Here is a 21,574-nt window from a genome sequence, read left to right on the forward strand (position 1 = left end):
TAACTTCTATCGAAGGTTCATTCCAGGTGCGTCAGCGTTGCAAACAAAGTTGAACGTCGTGCTGAGTGGGCCAAAGAAGAAGCCGACCCAAGAAATCGAGATGACGCCTGAGATGTTGGAAGCTTTTGCAGCATGCAAAGAAGGTTTGTCCAAAGCTGCCATTCTAGCTCATCCGCAGACAGATGTTGAGCTAGCAATCTTCACAGATGCCTCGGATGTCTCGATCGGAGGCGTACTTCAACAACGCGCGTTACAAGGGTCATGGGAACCTCTGGCGTTCTTCTCTCGTCACCTCAAGCCGTCACAGAAAAAGTACAGTCCGTACGACAGGGAACTGCTGGCCATTTACGAAGCTATACGCCATTTCCGTCACATGGTCGAGGCCAGGCCGTTTACCATCTATACGGACCATAAGCCATTGACGTCCGCGTTCACTTCAACGAGAGAGAGCTGTTCCCCTAGGCAGTTCCGCTATTTTGATTTCATCTCCCAATTTACTACTGATGTTCGCTACGTAGCCGGGAAAGACAACGTAGTAGCAGACGCGCTTTCCAGAGTTGAGGAGATCAATGGGCCCATAGATTACGAAGCCTTGTCACGAGCGCAGGATGATGACATTGAATTGAAGGACCTTCTACAAAATGGATCTGGACTCAATTTAAAGAAAATTCAGCTATCTGACACTCACGCACAGCTTTATTGTGACGTCTCGACAGAGAGTGTAAGACCGTACATCACTGATGCCTTTCGACGACCAGTGTTCCACGCTATGCACCAGCTGAGCCATCCAGGTCCCAGGGCTACCACCAGAATGGTGGCACAAAGATTTGTTTGGCCAGGAATCAAAAGAGATTGCCGCCAGTGGGCGAAAGAATGCGCAGATTGCCAGAGAAACAAAATCTCGCGCCATACCACCTCTCCTATATCTCCTTTTCCTACTCCATCTGAAAGGTTTTCCCATGTCCACATGGACATCGTAGGGCCGTTACCATACTCTTCTGGTTACAGGTACTGCCTCACGCTTATCGATCGCTTCACTCGTTGGCCTGAGGCATACCCTTTACCTGACATCACGGCGGAGACCTGCGCCCAAGCCTTTGTCGCGGGTTGGGTAGCTCGGTTCGGCTGCCCTCAGAAGATCACAACGGACAGGGGGGCGCAGTTCCAATGTGAACTGTTTCGTGCCCTGTCAGCCATCCTGGGTGCCGAACATCGTCCGACCACATCGTACCATCCACAATGCAACGGTATGTTGGAGAGGCTGCACCGACAGCTCAAGGCGGCCATCATGTGCCACACCAACACTCACTGGACTGAGGTACTACCACTAGTGCTGCTGGGCATCCGCAGCGCCTGGAAGGACGACGTGAAGTCTTCAGCAGCCGAGCTCGTATATGGGGAACCCCTGCGCCTGCCCGGTGAGTTCTTCACGCCTACGTCGGACATTACAGTGGACTACGCTGATTTTACATCCAGGCTACGGCACCACATCTCGACTTTGAATCCAGTACCAGGATCTCGGCACGTTCAGAGAGCATTCTACGTACCAAAAGACCTGAGTACTGCAGACTATGTGTTCCTGCGTCAAGGACCTGCCAAGAGAGCCTTAGATTCCCCATACACAGGTCCATACAAGGTGCTGCAGCGAGGAGACAAGACCTTTAAAATCGACATCAGAGGTAAAGAGAACACTGTAACCATAGACCGACTCAAACCAGCATATGTGACCAGGGATGACGACTCCAGAGGTTCCAGCCCCATCCAAACTCCAACCACGGCTACACCGGTACCCGTGGAGCCTGCTACCACCAGGAAGACGCGCTGCGGTCGATCAGTGCGGTTTCCAGATTACTATCGACCGTAGCAAGCAACGGTCTCGGTGGGGGAGTAGTGTGGCGATCACTGCACACAGCATTATAATCATGATTAACGTATTAACCTCCCCGCCGGAGTCGGTTAGATAGTATCAGCGCGCGAGCGGATGGTTGGGAATAGCATAGACCACGTAGCCGGTTTGGCTATACAGCGGCCGGCGCTCGCGCCGCTCCGGCAGTGCGATCTCATCCGCGACGGCGAATGCATGTCTCTCCGCTTATCGATCCGCTACATACGCGAGTGCAGTGTTTACGCCTAATTTTGTGTTATCTCGCTTTCTTTCGTGTTTCCTTCCTTCTGTGCTTTCTATGCTCTTGTGCCTGTGCTTCTTCTCTCTTGTAACTGTCCTTAAACTTTTAAATTAAACATAGTGTGTCTACAACGGACTTGTTATTCAACGCCCGGTAGGCACCCTATAACACGACCCCAATTGGACATAAATATAGCATTCTTCAAGCTGGATTGACGAATGTTAATCTGTAAATCAACTAAATTTTGGCCGAAGAATGTTTGAATTCTCAACTTGATCAATGTGATCTATATTCGACGGTTTTATTTTCATTTCAGGAATGTTATTGTTTACTGAAATATGCCTTTATATTGCAAATTGTACCTTTCTAAACGTGAACATGTAAGTTATTTTTATCTGTAAATTCAGTTTCCTCCGATGCATTGTTCCGGACAGTACAAAAGATTGCCAGTTATGGAACATGTTTAGCCAAGCCTTTATTTCCGTGTTATTACAAAAACCTTTCAAAGGACAGATAGGCAATTTAAAATAAATTTGCCAACTACAATGGCATAAAACTTTGATCCTGTTTGTAAATTCATTTATTCATGGCAGGTCGAGTATTGGTTATTTATGTATCCAGAGCGCAACCCTTCCTGCTTGTTTGTATAAATAAATAAGTTACGTATGACGTTTTAATATCGCCGGCTGATTGGTTAGACTCAATTTATTTAGGAGGGATAATAGCCCGACTTCTGATGCAGCTTGGTTTTGTGAAATAATACATTTCGATTGTAAAATATTTCTTTATTACATATTACTAGATACTGGTATGAGACCTATGTACGAAGACGAAGAACGAAGTACGAAGATTTCTGTGTATTCTTTAGGACGAAAGTGCCCTTGGGTAAGTCACATCGATAAAGTGTCTGGCAAGATAAACTCTTTTATGTATGCTTTGTGGACACTAAGAGAGATACAAGTTTAGCAAGAAGGCAGCCATACAAGCGTATCATGGCTCAAAATGTTGCCTTTAAAAATGTTTAAAGGGAAACCAAAAGGATGGCTTGTGCAAAAGGTTTCTATTCCATCGAGAGAAACTACGTCTCATTTTTTGAATGAGAGTATGTATTGACTATAATTGTTAAAACTTAGTTTTAGTTGTAGTAATGATATTTTTTGCATGCCAGATGCTGGTGAAATACGAGATGTGTTATTTATAATATTGTCTGGCCATCTTTTGTACCATATTTCAAGCGAAATAAAGTCATTTGTATTTGAAGAAATAAGGATTACAAGAATGAAAAGTATCTATCAACAATCTATTGGACAAAACGATTATATTTAGTGTCATTTAATATTAAATGATGTTTAAAAATCAGCCCAAAAAACGATGCAAATAACGTCTCGTAGCATTTAACAGCCGATATAATAACGGTACATAGACGAAATGATTAACTTCAGTTGCATCGCGAAATAAAAATGCAAAATATGGCTTTCCTTGCGTCAATTGATTTGATGGAGGTATTCTCCACCGCCTTCGCCTACCAAAAGGCAATGTATTATGTCACGAAATAATGGATGTGACGTACAAAAAGGTATACAGCCGATGACATAAATCACCAAGGAATGTGACGCCATCGGCAGTTCCTGGTGTCCTTCCAATCGCTCACGAGTATAGGAGCGGCATTCGCACTTCACAAAATGATTGATATCATTTTGATATAACTCGAGAGAGTATCTTGTTTGATTGAACTATTATTGCTTGTATGCAAAGTGCAGAGTGGAAGAAATACAAGTAAGTGATGACAATGTTCAGCGTGGAAAAAACTAGCCGTGTCATGGGACGTCATCTCATCTATTTGACAGAGCAGCTGCCAATCTGTCAGATAATCAATGTGTCCGATACCCGCCAGGGTAGCACCACAATCATGTACAGAAGGAATACTCAAGTTTATACGAACTTGATGCGCTGCTAATATACTCGTAGAATGATGAGGCCTGTAATATCTACAAGCATACGCTTTCCGATTTATTGTTTCTAGGCTTGATGGTGAAAATTCAATTCACGCTCTTCATGTTTGCGTTGCGCGTTTGCTGTTGTTTGTACATACATCAATAAAACACCATATTTTGTTAGTAGAAAGTTTCGGCCGAGAACTTCTCGCCCGTGCTCGAGCAAGCAATGCGAATACACAACCCACTGATTGATGAGCGACGCAGTTTGGTACGTGTATTGCCGGGTACCGAGGCGGATACAAAGGACAGCGACTTTAAATAATGAAAGTGGTTTGAAAAGTTAGCCAACTGTGAGACATAGGACTATTACTAAAGCTTATAAAAAGGAAAACAGACTTGGAAAAAGGAGATTGTTTATTTACCGCTGAAGAAGAAACATCTCCCAGTTCCAGTCTTTTGACAAAAGTTAAATAGCAATAACAGTGGCTAACAGTAGGTTTATATATTGCGTTTTATTAATATCATGTTGCTTTGAATGAACGCTATTTTCAAATATACCTACTACTGACTTTTCCTGAAACTACTGAATTTTCAGCGAATTTTAACAGCATTTGCATTTTTCATTAGTTTCGCAGTCTGGATTTCGTCGTAAAAGTTTAATGCAATTAAAAAGTTATATACCTAGTAGGTATCTTCTACATAACAGTTCAAATGGACCTGATGGATTTACTGAAGCTAATTTAAAACTTTATCCATCTGGCGTATGAAATGTAACGTGGAAATTCTAAGGTCATAAGACGACCATGAAATTCTACGGCAAGTCTTTCAGCACACCACGCCATTACTCACATCACTGACTCACGTCCCCATTTCATTGCTTGTTCCCTTTATTTATGATGCAGAAATATTTATTTGTTTAAACTTTATTGCTCAAAATACGAAAAATAAAAAACGTAATAAAAACGTAATTAGCATCTCTTATTTGTGGAATGAAAATCACCCACTTACACCTTGTACAAATTATCGTTTAATAGCGTTTATCTTATAAAAATCTGTACCGAATCGGTGGCTATCGATTGCTCAGTTATCCAATCAGCGAGAGGTCGCCACATCCCACAATGCGATCCATCACATCGCCGCTAATCGGTCAGTATGAGCTATTGCTTGCTGACCGCTGGAAATTGGATACCGGCGTCCGAATTGTTTGATAACTTACCTAGATACGCGTAGATCGTATTAACAAGGCCGGATTTCCGCCTTTGCACACAAAGCCCGAGCCTAAGGTGCCCAGGCAACCTAGCCACGGTTTTGGGATGAAGAAAGGGGCCCCCTAAAGTCAAAGTACCATACCATGTACTTAGGGGGCCTAGGGGTCATTACGCTATAACATTTCATGCATATTACAGACATCAACAAAATATTCGTTTTAAAAGGTTAATGAGGCCAATCTATGAGAAGAATAACAAGAGCCATAATGCCCAAAATTAATGCATGTTCCTTTTATTCATGATTAAGAATTTAGTGTCTCTTACACTTCAATTTGTAACATTAATAAAAGAAATGCGTTGTGAAATCTTAAGTCATCTTAATTTTTCGTGAAAAATGATTTTTATACTGTAAAATGGACTATGGACTATACAAATCTCGCGGTTCGTTACGTAGCGTTTTGTAAGTTTTGATCTAGGTACTCTGATGTACTCATTTCTTGTACTTAACATGTTGTGTAAGATTCACTTATAAGAAAATCATTTTGTAATTTTTCATAATGCGGAGTCTACTGGGAAGTCAGCATTTATCAAAATCACACCAGGTCGTGCTATTTCAAACGTTGAGCACAAGTGGGTGTTTTATGCATACATTCATTCAGATCATTCGTGATAACTTGAATCACACGTTTAATTGATTGGAAACAACGAATTAGAATAACTATAGAAGTCAGACTAGAGCTGAAAAATGATCCTTTTTAAATGACATTTAGTATATAAGATAGTGGTTTAAACGTCGTAAGCGGTATGGAACAAATCGTTAGATTTGGGTACATTTATATTCGTCCCGGGGAAAGTTCCGCGGTTAAAGTTGGCAACGTGATATATTGAACTAGACGGAAATAGGAACTTGTCCAACTTTGTAAGTATTCGATCAGCTGTTTCACGGAATTAGCTATTAGGAATGTGATATATTGGCTGAAGTTATGTTCCGTGCTAACTTTATAAGCAGTGATCGGGATGTCACAACGCGGTATAATAAGTTGAAATGTAACATGGTACACCTTTAAACCCGCGATACCTTTGAAACTGCTAGAAAATTCTATTTAAGTGTAGGTAATATAATTAATTATTTATAGCGTCTAGCGTTATAACATACGTTAGATGGACAGACTAAATAGTGGCAATAGCAGGCCGAGGTTGGCTAAAAACAGCCAAAGACAGAACAAAGTGTCATGCCTTGGAGGAGGCTTTTAGCCGAAGGGGGTCCATCCATAAAATAATGTAAAAATATACACATATCTAAATTCTAATAATTCAAAAGTTATTCATTATAATAAAGTATAATTCATTCCAATTATGTTAAATTGACTAGTGCATAAATATTCAAAATTAATAACAACTAAATTAATAATTAACTATAGATTTAATATTGTATTTTTTTGCATGGACAAATAAAGCTGTGTTATTATTATCTCTTTATTGATTATTAATAATATATTCATAGAATATACGACAATAAATAAAATAAAATTTAGGTAGTTTTCCCCGAATGGCAACCAAAACCCCGATCACTGATTATAAAGGTTCTTCGCTAATGGGAGTGAATGTAATTTTTTGTCTCATAAAATTCAAGTATTATTTCCACCAGCAGCTCCGCCCGCGTGACTTCCTTTCCCTCCTTCCAAGGGGTGGATAGCAAGCTTCATTGAAAGCCGTGAATAGTTGACAGAGAGATGTAATATAACTTAGTACTTTTAAATATATAGAAAATACCCATGACTCAGGAACAAATATCCGTGCTCATCATACAAATAAATGCCCTTAACAGGATTTGAACCCCGGACCATCCACCCACTAGGCCAGACTGGTCGTCAAGTAACTCGTTAACTTAGTTCTGGCATTGAACCTAACTTAAAAACTGTTGAACAAAATTCTAACATGATACTAAATGTAGGTATATTTAATTTAATTCGTTTCCCTGGCATTTTATTATAGGTAATCTAAATGAAATCCCTCAATACCGAGATCTTAAAGTCTATAGAATTTAATTTATAAGCCGGCAATTCAGAAACGGCGTAATTAAGAGAATAAGGAAGAAAGTTATATTTAAGGAGGTTTAATTAAATTCATTAGTTATATTGTTCAACAAAGGCTTATGTTAAACTGAAAACTTAAAAAGAGAGTAGAAACAATGGAAACAGTGATTTATACACAAATCACAATATTTTACAAAAATCTACTGGTTTACACAGAACGGGCACCGCATCGCGAGTATTTTGCCGCCGAAGTAGCCCGGATCCTAACAAGTTGTTACGGGTTTCAACTGGTTTTGATACGTCTTTGACGATCGTCTCGACGATTGGCGTGCATCTAACGCACGACTCTCACACACCAATCAGAGTGAGCGATTTTCGAGGTAGTATCGAAATAGATCAAAACACTAACAAGTTGTTAAATCTAAATAGGCCTTCTGAGGGCCTACCGGGAGCCACGTTCGACGTGTTGCCTCTCTGTCGCACTTGTAAATTCGTACGTAAGTGTGAAGAGACACGTCTAAAGCAGTGGTTCCTAACCTTTTCAGTTCTGCAACCCCTATGACTAACTAGGGAACCTGATTTCACCCCTACTCCCAATAAATATCAATATTCTTTCTTACAGGTCTAATTTCTGTTATATTTAATTGAGCTTATTACCCCTGTAAAATACCAGTTTTACCCCTACGGGAGTAATTACCCCCAGGTTAGGAACCCCTGGTCTAAAGCTTGAATACACCAAAAGTTGAGCACACATTTTTGCTTATATTATTTACCATGGATGGTTAAATATACTTAAATTCTAATCGCTATAGCGTGAGTAATAAATGATACAACGATAGTTATCAATTCTATAATTTGTTTTAATGATAACGATGAACCAATGACTGACATAGCGGAGTCACTTTACACCAGTAAGAGTAGCCTTGGAAAATTCGATTAAGCTAAAAAAATTTTGAAAATGTAAACATATCAACAATTACATATATTAGTTTTCGTGTATTTTGGAATGTTGCACAAACGTTAATAAATGGAAACAACGAATAGAAAAATACAAGAAACTAGAAAATATATCGTTCTTATGTAGAAACCTTGTTATGTTGCTAAAATGGTACACATATTGCTATTTTATGCTTAAAAAGTGAAGTCAGGTAAGATTAAAAAAAGCTTGCAGAGTATGCCTGCTCCCAACAGTGATGCTCAATGAAATTTGTATGCAAAATATATGGTAACATAACGTTAGATAATTGGATACAGATATAGATATAGATCATATAGAAAAGAAAACTTCAAACTATAACACAGAATAAAAACTTTTACTTTGAGTTTTTCTAGAAGTTTGCAAGATATAAATAAAGTTATGTATCCCCATTATTTACTTTGGTTCAGCAAGCTACTTATGATTGTAGCAAGCGCAGCCGTTAATTAACTCGCAGGAGGGACAATGACCAAAGAAGCATTTGTGAAACTAACTTAGACCTATTTTTAAGAAGTCACAGCTCACAGTTACTATTATGGTATCATTTATCATGTTGCCACTACACTACGTTTATAACAGTGACGAAGGGGTATTTACCTTATAGACATGCTGTTAATGCTCAAAAGACACCTGTTTTAAGTTATATTATCAACTAATCAGCAAATAAATCGTACTTGGAAACATACTGTAATCATGTCGTGCAAAGTGTCTGTGTCCTGGTTATCACGTCTGTGAAATTTTTAATCCTGAGGCAGAAATGAAATTCGAGTAGTCGCAGCAGTCGGAGAGCATGATAAAATAAAATTTTTGCTACTATATTTAATATACATTTCGCTCCAGTACACTTTTATTTTTGATTTTATTGTTATGTGTAAATTTTTGCGTGTTCAAGTTTACGCAGACAAAATGCTGAGCGTGGCAATATTCTCGCGGGGCGGATAATTTTGTATAAACTCGCTTAGTTACTAATTTTCGTAATAAAATGTTCATTGTTCATGCGAATACAATTCCTACTTGAAACTTTCACTTTAAATTCCGCCGTGGTTTAGTTGAGCTACAAGAAGCCACTTATCCGCAAATTCACGATCTCAAAACGGAATTTAATTAGATATGGAGAGCTACTTGAAAACTTATTCGTATTTAAATTATACGGGTGCTTTGTACCGAGGTTTTATTAGTTTTACATTATATTTTTGCTAGTTTAGAAAGTTTGTTCTCTGACGTGAAAGTTGTAATAAGTTTTGTATTAACAAGAACTCAGAAGATACTTAATGGCTTCTTGCGATTTAAACTTTTGGTACTTATTCCTAAAATATAATGTAAGAACTAAGTTACAACCTAACGTCATCTTCATAAAAACTGTAGAACTCATCACAGCCTGTTGTGGATGCAGTTCAAAAAAAAAATTTATTCTTACCCTAGAAGAAGAACCCTATAAGTCTGTAATCTGTGATTCTTATATCTTCCGCTCCGATTATTTTTTTATTGCAGGCGACTGGTCAGATTACTATAGATTTGGTGTAACCCTGTGGAAAAGACTCCAGTTCCTCTCACCTTCTCGTTGATGATGCAGTCGAGATCCTCCTGGCTGGGGGAGCCCAGCACGCCCAGGATGTGGTTCAGCTGGTCGAGGTAGTGCTTGCCCGGGAAGATGGGCCGGTTGGATAGCATCTCCGCCAGGATGCAGCCCACTGACCAGATGTCTATGGACTTGGTGTAGCCCTGCGGGAAAGAAAATTGCTTCAACATTTTGAACGCCTGTCATGTCTGCGGTATAAAGGGGATTTATGCCTCGGCTATGGAAAAATGCGTACAGCGAATTCGTTCGACGTTGACGCCCGCAGCGTCGATCGCTATACAAATATGCTTTCGGGTTATTCGCAGGGAAATACTCAGTCCAATTAGAATAAAAAAACGAGCCAAACTGCACTGCTAGCGATAAAAAACAGCCTGGGAGGCACAGCAGTCACATATATTTACATGAACCAACAGAGCCAATTCATGCCCGGGATCTGCAGATACCATGCTTTTAAATTTGTATTTTTTGTATTTTTTTAGAAGCACATTTTTTGAAGCAAATTTTCATATATTTAGCGTTTTTGCAAAAGATGTTACAAATTTTTAACGTGCGTTTAAGAACTATGTTCGTGATTTTTTTCAATTGAATGAAAGTCAAGAAATCAAGTTTCGAATCGATGAAGTTTTTTAATTAAAATTTTGGTATCTGTATAATGATCTTGAGCTATGATTTTTCAAAAACTGCTGGCTAAAGCTGCACTTTAAGGACCTATATTTTGTTTTTCAATTTTCTTATATACCTTTTTAGGCCAATACCTTTACTGTTCAATTAACAAAATCAGGTAGATTCTTACTAGTTATTACGTTTCTAGGTTAATAATACAAGGTAAGGCGGGGTAAGACGAACATGGTTTATTTTGCTCGGGGCAAGACAAACAGTATGAGGATTCCATACAAGTGTCTCTCTTGCCCCGGTGATAGTCTTATCCCACCTTACTTTACTAGATATAATACGCAAAAAAGGCACCAGTCACTGAGTTACGGAAACCTGCGCCGACTACAATACCTACAATACAATATATTAGTTTTCTAACACTTTCATAAATATCTAAAAGGTTTTCCGAGACGAGCTTTATAGTCAGCATCAGAAGCTTTTTGAGATGCCACTACTACTTTATATGGCGTATAAGAACTTTTCCAATTCTCACATGTATATTTCTAGCGGGGTAAATCTTGCTTGGAATAGCGTAGGTAGCGGTGACGTACGCACTGAAATCGGCGTGATCAAATCAATGCCACATCAGATCGAGATGGCTATAAGTGTCGTTGGTGGAATTCAATTTCCGAGATAGTCAAGGGTAGAAGCCACGCATACCACGCATTTCACGTGTTGACGACGAATTTCACCTAAAACGACACTTATCACGTATAATACAAGTTTATATCTCTAACTGTACTGCCACCATCGGATTGTCAACGAGGTTATGAAAGGTATGCTAAATTCAGCTCAAGCGGTAACTACTTAGGTCATAAGTTTTGTCACAAAGGTTTTGACTGATATAATGTAATACAAAGCTTTTAATAAAAAGTGAGCCATGATTTGAAAGCTTGTTTTATACTCATCAAAACGTAATATAATCAGTTTTAAATCTTGATCGCGAATAAACAAACAATTATACCTATTTTATTAATGTGACTCTGATTTTTATTCCCTTTGTAAAGTATATTTTTTACAATCCAGCCGCGTATTCGCGTCTAACGACAATGCCAAAGTAATCAAGTAGTAAATAAAGACGCGATCTAAATTTTAAAATAATTATTTTACGTTTTGTTCAGTAAAAATTATTAAAAGTTTTGTATTACATATTACCAGTCACAGCGTTTCTGACAGAACTTATGACCTGACTGAGTAAGTAATTCAAATCTTGATAAAGGCTTCATAAAGGCTTGTAAAAATATCTAAATAAATTTTAATCATAGCCACTGACTTAATAGGGACCGTGCGCGTTGGAGCGTCTGGCATCTTGTGGCCTGAATCGGAACCATAAACATGTACATTTACACGTCACGTGTTTTCTTGTGAATAGTAGGTTCTGCCATCTTGTGGACTATATCGGAACAATAAACATCACATTTACGCCTCGCGCCAAAAATCTGACTGCTCCTGTGCTGCCTCCTATAGTTCATGCACGCTCCCTATAGGTGTTTGTATTTCAATCGTAAAGTTCAATAGAATAGCATTTGAACATCAATCAATAAGACGTATGTGGATAACTGACAGCAAAAAGTTTATGCCATAGCAGGAATAGCATCTGTAAACTAAACTGACACTAAAACTTTAACGAATAGTTAGGATTAGGCACAAAAAACAAAAGTGTGATTTTGATACGTTTTAGATTGTACTCCTTCGGAAGAACTAGATTTATATTCTTATCATAATGTTACCGTCAATATATATTATATTAGAATTAGTTTGTCAACAGATCCCTAAAATCAATTCTCCACATCTCTGGTTAAAAATGTTTCGCAATGAGGAACTGGGGGCTCACTATGCATGGACACCAATTGGACAAGAAATCGCGAAGCAAAAGTAGAGACGGGCACACAATCCGGCGAGTGAACACAACGTCATGTGCACTTCGGTTCGTGGAGGTACTGTGATGCCTGTGATGGAGCTGAATGCCGTTCAGATGAACTTGAATAAGATTAAGAGCGCTTCTGGTTATCGTGAGATGTGGCGTGAGCTTATTTAAAGCTCTCTGTACCTTTGGGGTACCATAGAATAACATTGACATCCATTCAAATATCCATGTTTGTCGTTACACCCCAGCGTAATCATTGTGTAAAGAGAATGTGTAATATCTTATGTATATGTCGCCGGGTTAAAGTCCCTCCGGATGTCACCGACCCGGTTCTCCGGAAATGTACAGCCCAACTCCGTAGCTGGACGTTTTAGTACAGTATAATAGCAATAGTAAGTGGTTCTTGTAATCACAGACATGTAGCAAGATAATAAATATTTCAGCTTCGTCTTTGTCTTCGACTAGCTCGACAAGTGTGTCACAAACCTACTTTGATACATTATTTCTAAACGATATAACAATTAATACATAATTGTACTAACAGACTCTTCACTGACCATGCGTAGATCTTATGCCTATTTAAGATTTGACGATCGCGCGAGTTATAACGTTTAACTTAATAACTCTGAAAGTATACTTCTGTTAAAAAATCGGTAGTCAAATCCCTCGGCTGTATCAATAGCTATTTTATACAAAAAAAGTTACTACTATGATTTTGAGTAACGATATACAATTGAAAATAAATGAAAATTAGACATGTGTTCGTGCTTTTTTTCTATCGAGCCAACTTTTAAAGATTTTCTTGGAGTCTGCCCTCGGAAATATAGTCTGTATTTTGTAATGTGATTTTTTTCATTGCATTTGCCCTTCATTAAATTAAAACATGCAAAAATTCATAAAAACTACAATTTCACGGGAGCCTCCTCTTAACTGTGTGTACACGTCGACTGGAAATGCCAATCTTGGAATGAAGATATTCATACCGAAGAAGTTAAACATATTTCAATCTCGAGCGCTAAAGCCACACAAATGACGGCACAAGTTTCTAGAGCTATCGTCCGACTTTAGCTAACTCAATTTACCATTCATTGTTATATTAATTGTTGACTAGCTAGCCCTCCGTGTAAGTAGCATAGTTGGAAACTAATATCTAATGTATCCAGGGTTTTAGGTAATACCTGGTTGTATCAGGTGGTCATCTGGTGTATCAGGGTTGTCGACACTAACTCTAGATTTAACCATAAGTGTATTATTATTATTTGTAGCCGGTCGTGTCCCACTGCTGGGCAAAGGCCTCCTCCCAATCTCTCCAGTGCTGCGTCTGGCCATTCCTTCAAGAAGGAGTCTAGTTCATCCCGCCATCACCGGTGAGGTCTGCCAGATCCCCGAATCGAGTTTTAATTTTAATTTAAGTGTATATTAGTTATAATTTAAGCTAGAATATAACTACTCATAAAATAATCTTAGCACGTCTTTTTTATATCGTTGAATAGCCAGTAATTAATTTGATTGACAACCCACAGGGGGCTGTCTTTTGAGATTAGGCTTAGACGACTAAATAGCGCAAAATATAGGAGCGAAATCTAAAGAACATTTTTGCAAATCTTAATTTAATTAAAACGTAGAATGCCCGGTCTCCCCTCGTCAAATAGGGGTTCTTTAAGGGCCGTAAAAAACACCCTTTATAACCTGACGTTTGAATAACGTCAAAATCAGATCCGACCTCGAAATTTATCTAACCATTTATTGTCTTTGTGGGCTCACTTTTTATGCCTTATAATTTCAATACGCGCATTGAATTGTAAGCCTTGCTTTTGTACGAAAAGAAGTGTGATTAAATCAATTATTTGGGGTTATGTGGACCACATTTCGTAATACATTCTCTTCTAAAATTTACTACGGGATACAAGGGCCTACAAAGAATTCACAACACACAAAGTTACGTTGGTGGCCCGTAAACGTCTCAATGTGGTTCAATGAAAATTTACATAACAAATTTCTACAATTCAAAGTTCAAACTATAAGGAACTAGCTCTAACTTTGTATTCCGAGCATCACCGAATAAAGTGAGCTACGAGTAACAAGTAGATATTACCTTTTATGACTTCGTCCCGCAATCGAGTTAACTCGTTCAGTTTGAATGCAAAGTGTTAGAATGCAAATTCTAAACCGAAAGGTACTCAAGTTAGGTAATGTTTACAATAGTTATAAGAAACTTACCTTGGAGTTGAGCATAATTTCCGGGGCGCGATACCAGCGCGTGGCAACGTACTCCGTGAGGAAGCCGGTGTGGTCGTGGTCAGGGTCTGCCACCCGCGCCAGCCCGAAGTCGCATATCTACACAAAGAAACAATCATCAATCAATCAATCATTTGTAGTTTTGCAGTGACTTAGTATATACTGTAATGCTGTACAACTATTTTGGAAATAAATCAACACCGTCAGGCCTTTGGACCGTCCTTTCCATGACTGAACGGTACTAGGTACACTAGTCATGCAGGAGTGATCCGTGATCTTTTTAATTTTAACGACGACCAAATTTTAATCACGAAAAAGTAAAAAATAGTACGATTAATAATGTCTTAGATACTGTTTGAATCGGAAAACAAATATACGATCAAGAGTTCCAGTAGAGGAAATCCAGTTTATAATTACACGAAGATTAAAAGACTTGCAAAACGACAGTCCGAATTAGTCACACCACGAAATAATCGCGTTAAGTTGAAAGACGCGCTCACAAAATCCCAATTTATTGGCTAAAATTAGATGCTGTTTGACAAGCCTCACTTTATTAAGTGACATCTTCAGCTTACTTGGACGCTTTTCTGGTAAGAAACTTTTAATATCAGTAAACTTTGTTGCCTTAACTCGTGGAATACTGGCTTCCCGTGTGTGCGATAGTAAACTTGTACCATAATACCTTCCAATCGTGTTCTCGATAAATTTCCATAAAAAGTGATGTACATATTAGTAGGAACATTATTGCAAAATAAGGACGGTAGGTATAATCAAGATTGTTAACGAGTCAAGAAACACGGATTGGCAGACGGGTTGCGTTAGTGACGAAAATGTTATTTTAATTTTGCCTGTGTTTTTCACCACGAATGCGAGTAAAAACGTTAGCTTAAATTAAATAGTGCTATGATAATAATGCTCGAACACCTTCCATTTTCTGGGTTAGCCGTTAAAATAAGCATATTCAAAATTCCATTTAGTTGTACTATCATTTCCGAGAGTGGCCCATAACTACGGAATACTTGCCTTATGAAAACCATATAATTATAAATTATAACCCTTGATAGGGGCAGGGAAGCCTAGTCAATATGCCAATCGTTTACGCTTCGAGAACGAAACGAAACTGTCGCTCTAATATGGAAGAGTGATAGAGATTGGCACGTTAGCTACGCACCCTGGAATACTAGTCAGACGTCTTAACGGAGTTGGATCTCGTAATAGCTTTGAGGTTCAGTGAGCGTTGCTCCATTTCAGATCGAGTTTAGATTAGATTAGCTCTAGCGACCTAGTGCAATAGGACTTAGTTATTATCCTCATAATAAGTTAGTCGATAAGGTTTAGTCGTCACTTCCACTATAGTCATTATTTGTACTTATTGAATTAAAGTTCGAAGTTTCATAGTTCACTACTGAGTGACGTAGAACAGTCCGCGAATGTGATTGATGCAGCTGGAACTTCTACGAGACTACAATTATTTTCTGGTGAACAAGTTACCTTTAGGTCGCAGGTGGTGTTAAGTAGCAGGTTAGACGGCTTCAGGTCCCTGTGTAGGACGTTCGCCGAGTGAATGTACTTCAGCCCTCGTAGGATTTGGTATAAGAAATAACAGATGTGGTCGTTACTTAATTTCTGCAACAATAAATAATTGTTAATTAACGTGTTAACTAGAGATGCCACGAATATTCGGCAATATTCGGTATTCGGCCTATTCGGCCACTTTGTCGAATATTCGGTATTCGGCCGAATACCGAATATCAGTTACACCTAACTAAAAAGAAATATTACAGAATAAAAATAACCAAAAACTAGGTATATTTAATAATTAGATAATTATATAGTTATTAAATATGAAGTTATATATTATATATATGTATAAACCCTAATTGAGCATTTGTTGATTACAAAATATTGTATTTTTATCATGGGTCTGATTTGATTAATTCTAACTACATTCATTAATTCTGTTCAACAAAAAGTTCTTTGTTGGCGAACAGTTTTCATAATAATTATGACAAATGTTCGCATGTCATGCGAATATTTGGTCGCCGAATATTCAGCACCTCGGCCGAGAGTGGACGAATATTCGGTATTCGGCCAAAACCACTATTCGGTGTATCTTTGATATGAACATTATAATTTAGATAGATTTTTTTGTTGTTGTAAGAAACGTCAGTTTTGAAATTGACACTGACATCTAGTCCATGATATGACAGGAACAAACGTGGAAGATTTGAACTTTATAAGACGACGATTGAAGATAGATATGGCCTGCCGGTGCACCTTTTATACCTTTACAAATATAAAATAGAAAATGGATAAGGAAAATAGCAAAACGACACGTGCGTCTAATGTAATGGATAACCCAATATAAAATAAAATGTTACGTTGTATCAGAAACCCGAAATAATATCAAACAACACATACAATACTTACCAATAACTAACTACAACTAACACATGACTAAACTTAATATATGTACAATATTTACCTGTGTCTTTAACAATTTGTATAAGTCTGTTTCCATTAAGCATTGCACAATGTAGACATCCTTCATTTGATCAATAGAATCCGCCCTTAAAATATCCCGAATGTCGATAATCTGTAAACAAAAACAAATGTTAACAAATGCAAAACAAAAGTTTTCACTAAATACGCCTCTACTCGTAGCGCTACGCCGTAGAGCGTAGCTTGTTAGGCAAGGATGCCGATTCGTACCCACTGATAGATATTATGTTTTGATACCATTAGCCCGTGCATGACGCGCGTAAATGGATCGATGCGAGTAATAAAATATCAATAATATATTTTTAATATTCGAATACGCTTCTAGAAATCGTTATATATATATATTAATAAATTGGTGCGATTTAGATTCGCTGCGTGCTCGAAAGCCGCTCGCAGAGATAAGAAACGAAATAATAAATTACGAATTCGCGCGCGTGTCATACATGTATTTGTACATATTAGGATGCGCACATGTCGTACATGCATATACGGGATATCAAATACAGGGTGGGGAAATGGGGAAACAGGGGGGAGAGTGATACAGTTTGTTTTTAAAATTTAATTATATTAAGTGCAAAATTTATTAAATATTTTTTCATAAATATATTATTATAGGGATGGCAATTGTACACGGAAGATAATTTCTGCCAAATGTCTACCTCTAGCAGCACGCAATTTTTTCTCAAATGTTTGTGTTTAAAACACGTTGCTTGTTTTGCACGATTAATTTTGAGAAAAAGTGACGGTGATTCCCCAAACTTTGCGGCTCCTGACTTATTTCTGTGGGAATATCTAAAATTACGTGTCTATGCTAATAAAATGATGAAATTTAAACAGTTAAAACAAATTTACTAAGATAACGCCGAAAATGTGCGAAAATATACTGAAAATTGCGATGATAAGGGCTTATATTTGCCTGCTGTTAGAAGTGGACACATGTCAGACATTATGTTCCGCATGTATTTGCCAACCCTGAATAATATTTTTAAACAATACTTAATAATATTTGAAATAAATACAGTTAAAACTTAAAAACAAAATCTATACTTATTATTTGCCCACCGTGTATTGAAATAGTGAATTACTAGTTCTTGAATAATATCTGCCACCCAGAATTACTTTTCCAAATAAATTTGAATAGGTATACGCCGTGCCGCGACCGCTGCAGTCTCGGACCATCGAGTGCGCCGATTTCTGGCCGAAGGCTGTCATGTTTTGGAGGTTCCAGGGCAAACTACCGAATCCGACCCAAGATCAGACGATTCAACGGAGCCACGCCGTTTTGTCGCCTAAATAGTGTTTAGTTTTAAGTCAGTTAATAAGTCCGTAAGGTTATAATCGTATAATTAAATTTTAAATTATTTCGCGCTGAAATGTATCTGTCGCAATCTTATTGTTCTACAAAGAGAGACATACCTCTTTTTGTTAATCTATTGGAGAATGATCGATACTTTTGAATGTACAGTACATTTATCAAGTTTTTTGTAAAGTTCGTGCAACCTGTTTGCAATAACGATACATTCGTGGAAATTGTTTACTCAAAGAACTTTTTAACAGCATTTGTGGACTATACCACATAAAAGAATACGTTAAATATTCATCTATTGTCTCGTCTTGGCGGTGGCACAGTGCGCTGTACTCTCTGTGCCCCCAGATATATATATATATATATATATATATATATATATATATATATATATATGTGTGTGTATATATATATATATATATATATATATTAAGAAACATATGTCAGAACCTTTTTGTGTTATAAATTAAAAAATCGGACTGAACGATGAAACCACCTGCATCCTTTGAACGTTGTTTGAATTGCACGTGGGAGCTTTTACAGCTATATTGCGTCTCTTGGCGGTATAAATCGCATTAAGCGCTATTGGATGTATTAATAAAACTAGCGCGTAGCGTTGTGCAGCTGTAAATAAGGGTTAAAGCGGGTTTAATGCCACAATTGATATTTAAAACAACTAGCTGTTGCTCGCGACTTCGTACGCGTGGATTTTTTATGTCGGTGGTTATATATTCTATACATGAGCGTATTAGAACATTATGCAACAAAAGATAGCAGGGACGCTTAATCAATTGTTAATTATTATACAACGCCTAAGATGTGTTTGTCCCAACCGACGAAGTTTCAAGCCCCTAACTGAAAAAAATGTTCTCGATATAATTCTTCTCAGCCCCCTTAGAAGACTTTCAAGTCCACTATTTAAAATATGTTCGCTCCCAATGCAAACTTTCAACCCTTTTTCATCGAATTAGGAGATTAATCCAAACTTTCAATCCATTTTAACTCCCTGTGGGAATACATTTCTAAAACGCTGAAATCACTTTTCTTGTTTTCTATTATTGTCTTTTTACGACATTTCAAGTTCACTGTTTATAAAAATTTTCGTTCCTGACTTTCAATACTTTTTTGTCCAACTCAGGGAATGAATTTTCAAAAACGGTAAAATTAGTTTTCGTCTATTTTAATATAATGCCCTTTGACCAAGTTTCAAGTTCCTAGCTTACCTAGCTTATTTTAGTAATGTTATTATATTAAGTATGCCTTTCTAAAAAGGTTTAAAGCATTATTTGTACTGGATTTAAACTTTCGACTCCTTTTTAACCCTTATAGAGGATACATTTTTAAGAATGCTGAAATTACGTTTCTTGTATTCTAATAATATTTCTTTATATAAAGATGCAAGCTCCGCACACAAAAAAATGTTTGATCTCCGTACAATATTTCAACCCCTTTTTAACCACATTGGGGAATGAATTTTCAAAAACACTGAAAACAGTTTTCTTTCATTTTAATAAAATTCCTTTTTACAAAGTTTGAAGTTCCTAGCTCAAAATAAAACTTGAACCCCATACAAACTTTTCCCTTTTTAACCCCTTTTAGGGGTTAAATTTCCAAAAACGTTGAAATAACTTTTATTTGGAATCGGCTATTATGCCTTTATAAGAAGTTTCAAAGAATTTGTAATGTATTCCAACTTTCAACCCGTTTTTAAGCCTGTTAGGGGATGAATGTTTAAAAACGCTGCAATGACTTTTCTTGTGTTACAATAATATGCCCAAGTATAGAGTTTCAAGTCCAGCACTCAAAAAAATGTTTGATCTTACAAACTTTCATTCTCTTTTTAACCCCCTTAGGAGCTTCTTAGCTCTTGTACACTTTTGTAGTTTCGGCTCTACGTTGATGAGTTAGTCTATCAGCCAGGACAAGTGTATTTATATATATAGATAGATTGATAGAAATATATATCTTACACTACATTAATGGCTAGAAAATAAGGTGTTGTGTCAGTGTCGTTATTTTAGATCTTGACTGTATGTATTGTACAGCGAGCTGCAAGAGTGCATGGCCACTTTATGAATGGAATTCATTCAGACACTCAGACAGATTGCAAATTCGGAAGGATCAAGGAAATTCAAAATACAATTTAATCAGACGTAGATTGTATTGTATGTGACATCTTGAACTTCAATATATGTAGGGTGGTACCGATATATGGTTGTACCTGATGAAGCCTTCGTTGCGGATATGGATGTGTCATTATTTTATAAATGCTTCTTGGCTTACCGTGGGACTTAGTCAATTTGTGTAAGAATGCCCCTATAATATTTATTTATTATTATTGTTATTTATTGTAAATCCGTGACGTAGAAAATTGTATGTCTATGCATAAATTGAATTTCCATGTCGAAGAATCATGATTTTTCATTTAATATAAACCTATTATATTGTATAATATTTAACATTGGAAGTGGAAGGTGGTGGTGGTGGATCTGACATCCGACTTTTAATCCGGAAGTCGCGGGTTGAAATCCTGGCTAGTACCAACCAACGAGTTCTTCGGAACTTATATAAATATCATTTGATATTTACCACCAGCTTTTCAGTGAAGAAAAACATCGTGAGGAAACCTGCATACATCTGCCAATGCCAACCCGCATTGGGCTAGCGTGGGGACAGTCAAGTGCAAAAATATGTATCGAAAGAATCGTCTCATAAATATGGTACTACGCTCTTATTACACTGGAATAAGATGCTATGGGACATATTTTTGAGTAAGATGTGTACACCCATATTTTTACACTTGACAGGACTATAGCCCAAACCCTCTCTTGCATGAGAGGACGCCTGTGCCCAAGAGTGGGACGTATATAGGCTGAATTATTATTATTTGTCTCTCATTAAACTGACGGGTATAGACATCCCGGTCAGAACCATCACGTAGAGACCCTTTGGAGAAGTTTGCTGTTATGTAATACACCTGCTAGAACCCGTTCACGGGTACAAGTACAGACCCGCAAATCGGTTTCAATAGGCTTAGGGGTCATTGTGAACATAGTGGAAAAAAGTACTTGTTATATGTCTTGAAGTTTGGCTAGTCAAAAGATTGGGCTATTGCTGAGGTCCCGACAATTATTATTACTAATTC

General features: G+C 37.6%; 1 protein-coding gene across 1 annotated transcript in view; it reads right to left on the minus strand.

Annotated features, from left to right (window-relative positions):
- Nucleotides 1-21,574, minus strand: part of LOC133521568 (mitogen-activated protein kinase ERK-A) — an 83,155-nt gene that overhangs the window by 6,925 nt on the left and 54,656 nt on the right. The window contains exons 3-6 of the mRNA XM_061856601.1: nucleotides 17,107-17,217; nucleotides 16,113-16,247; nucleotides 14,604-14,720; nucleotides 9,838-10,005 (exon numbers count right to left, since the gene is read on the minus strand). Coding sequence (XP_061712585.1) covers nucleotides 9,838-10,005; nucleotides 14,604-14,720; nucleotides 16,113-16,247; nucleotides 17,107-17,217 — 531 coding nt within the window. The remainder of the gene's footprint in view (nucleotides 1-9,837; nucleotides 10,006-14,603; nucleotides 14,721-16,112; nucleotides 16,248-17,106; nucleotides 17,218-21,574) is intronic.

This window comes from Cydia pomonella, chromosome 9 (assembly GCF_033807575.1).
Source record: "Cydia pomonella isolate Wapato2018A chromosome 9, ilCydPomo1, whole genome shotgun sequence".
Lineage (NCBI taxonomy): Eukaryota > Metazoa > Arthropoda > Insecta > Lepidoptera > Tortricidae > Cydia > Cydia pomonella.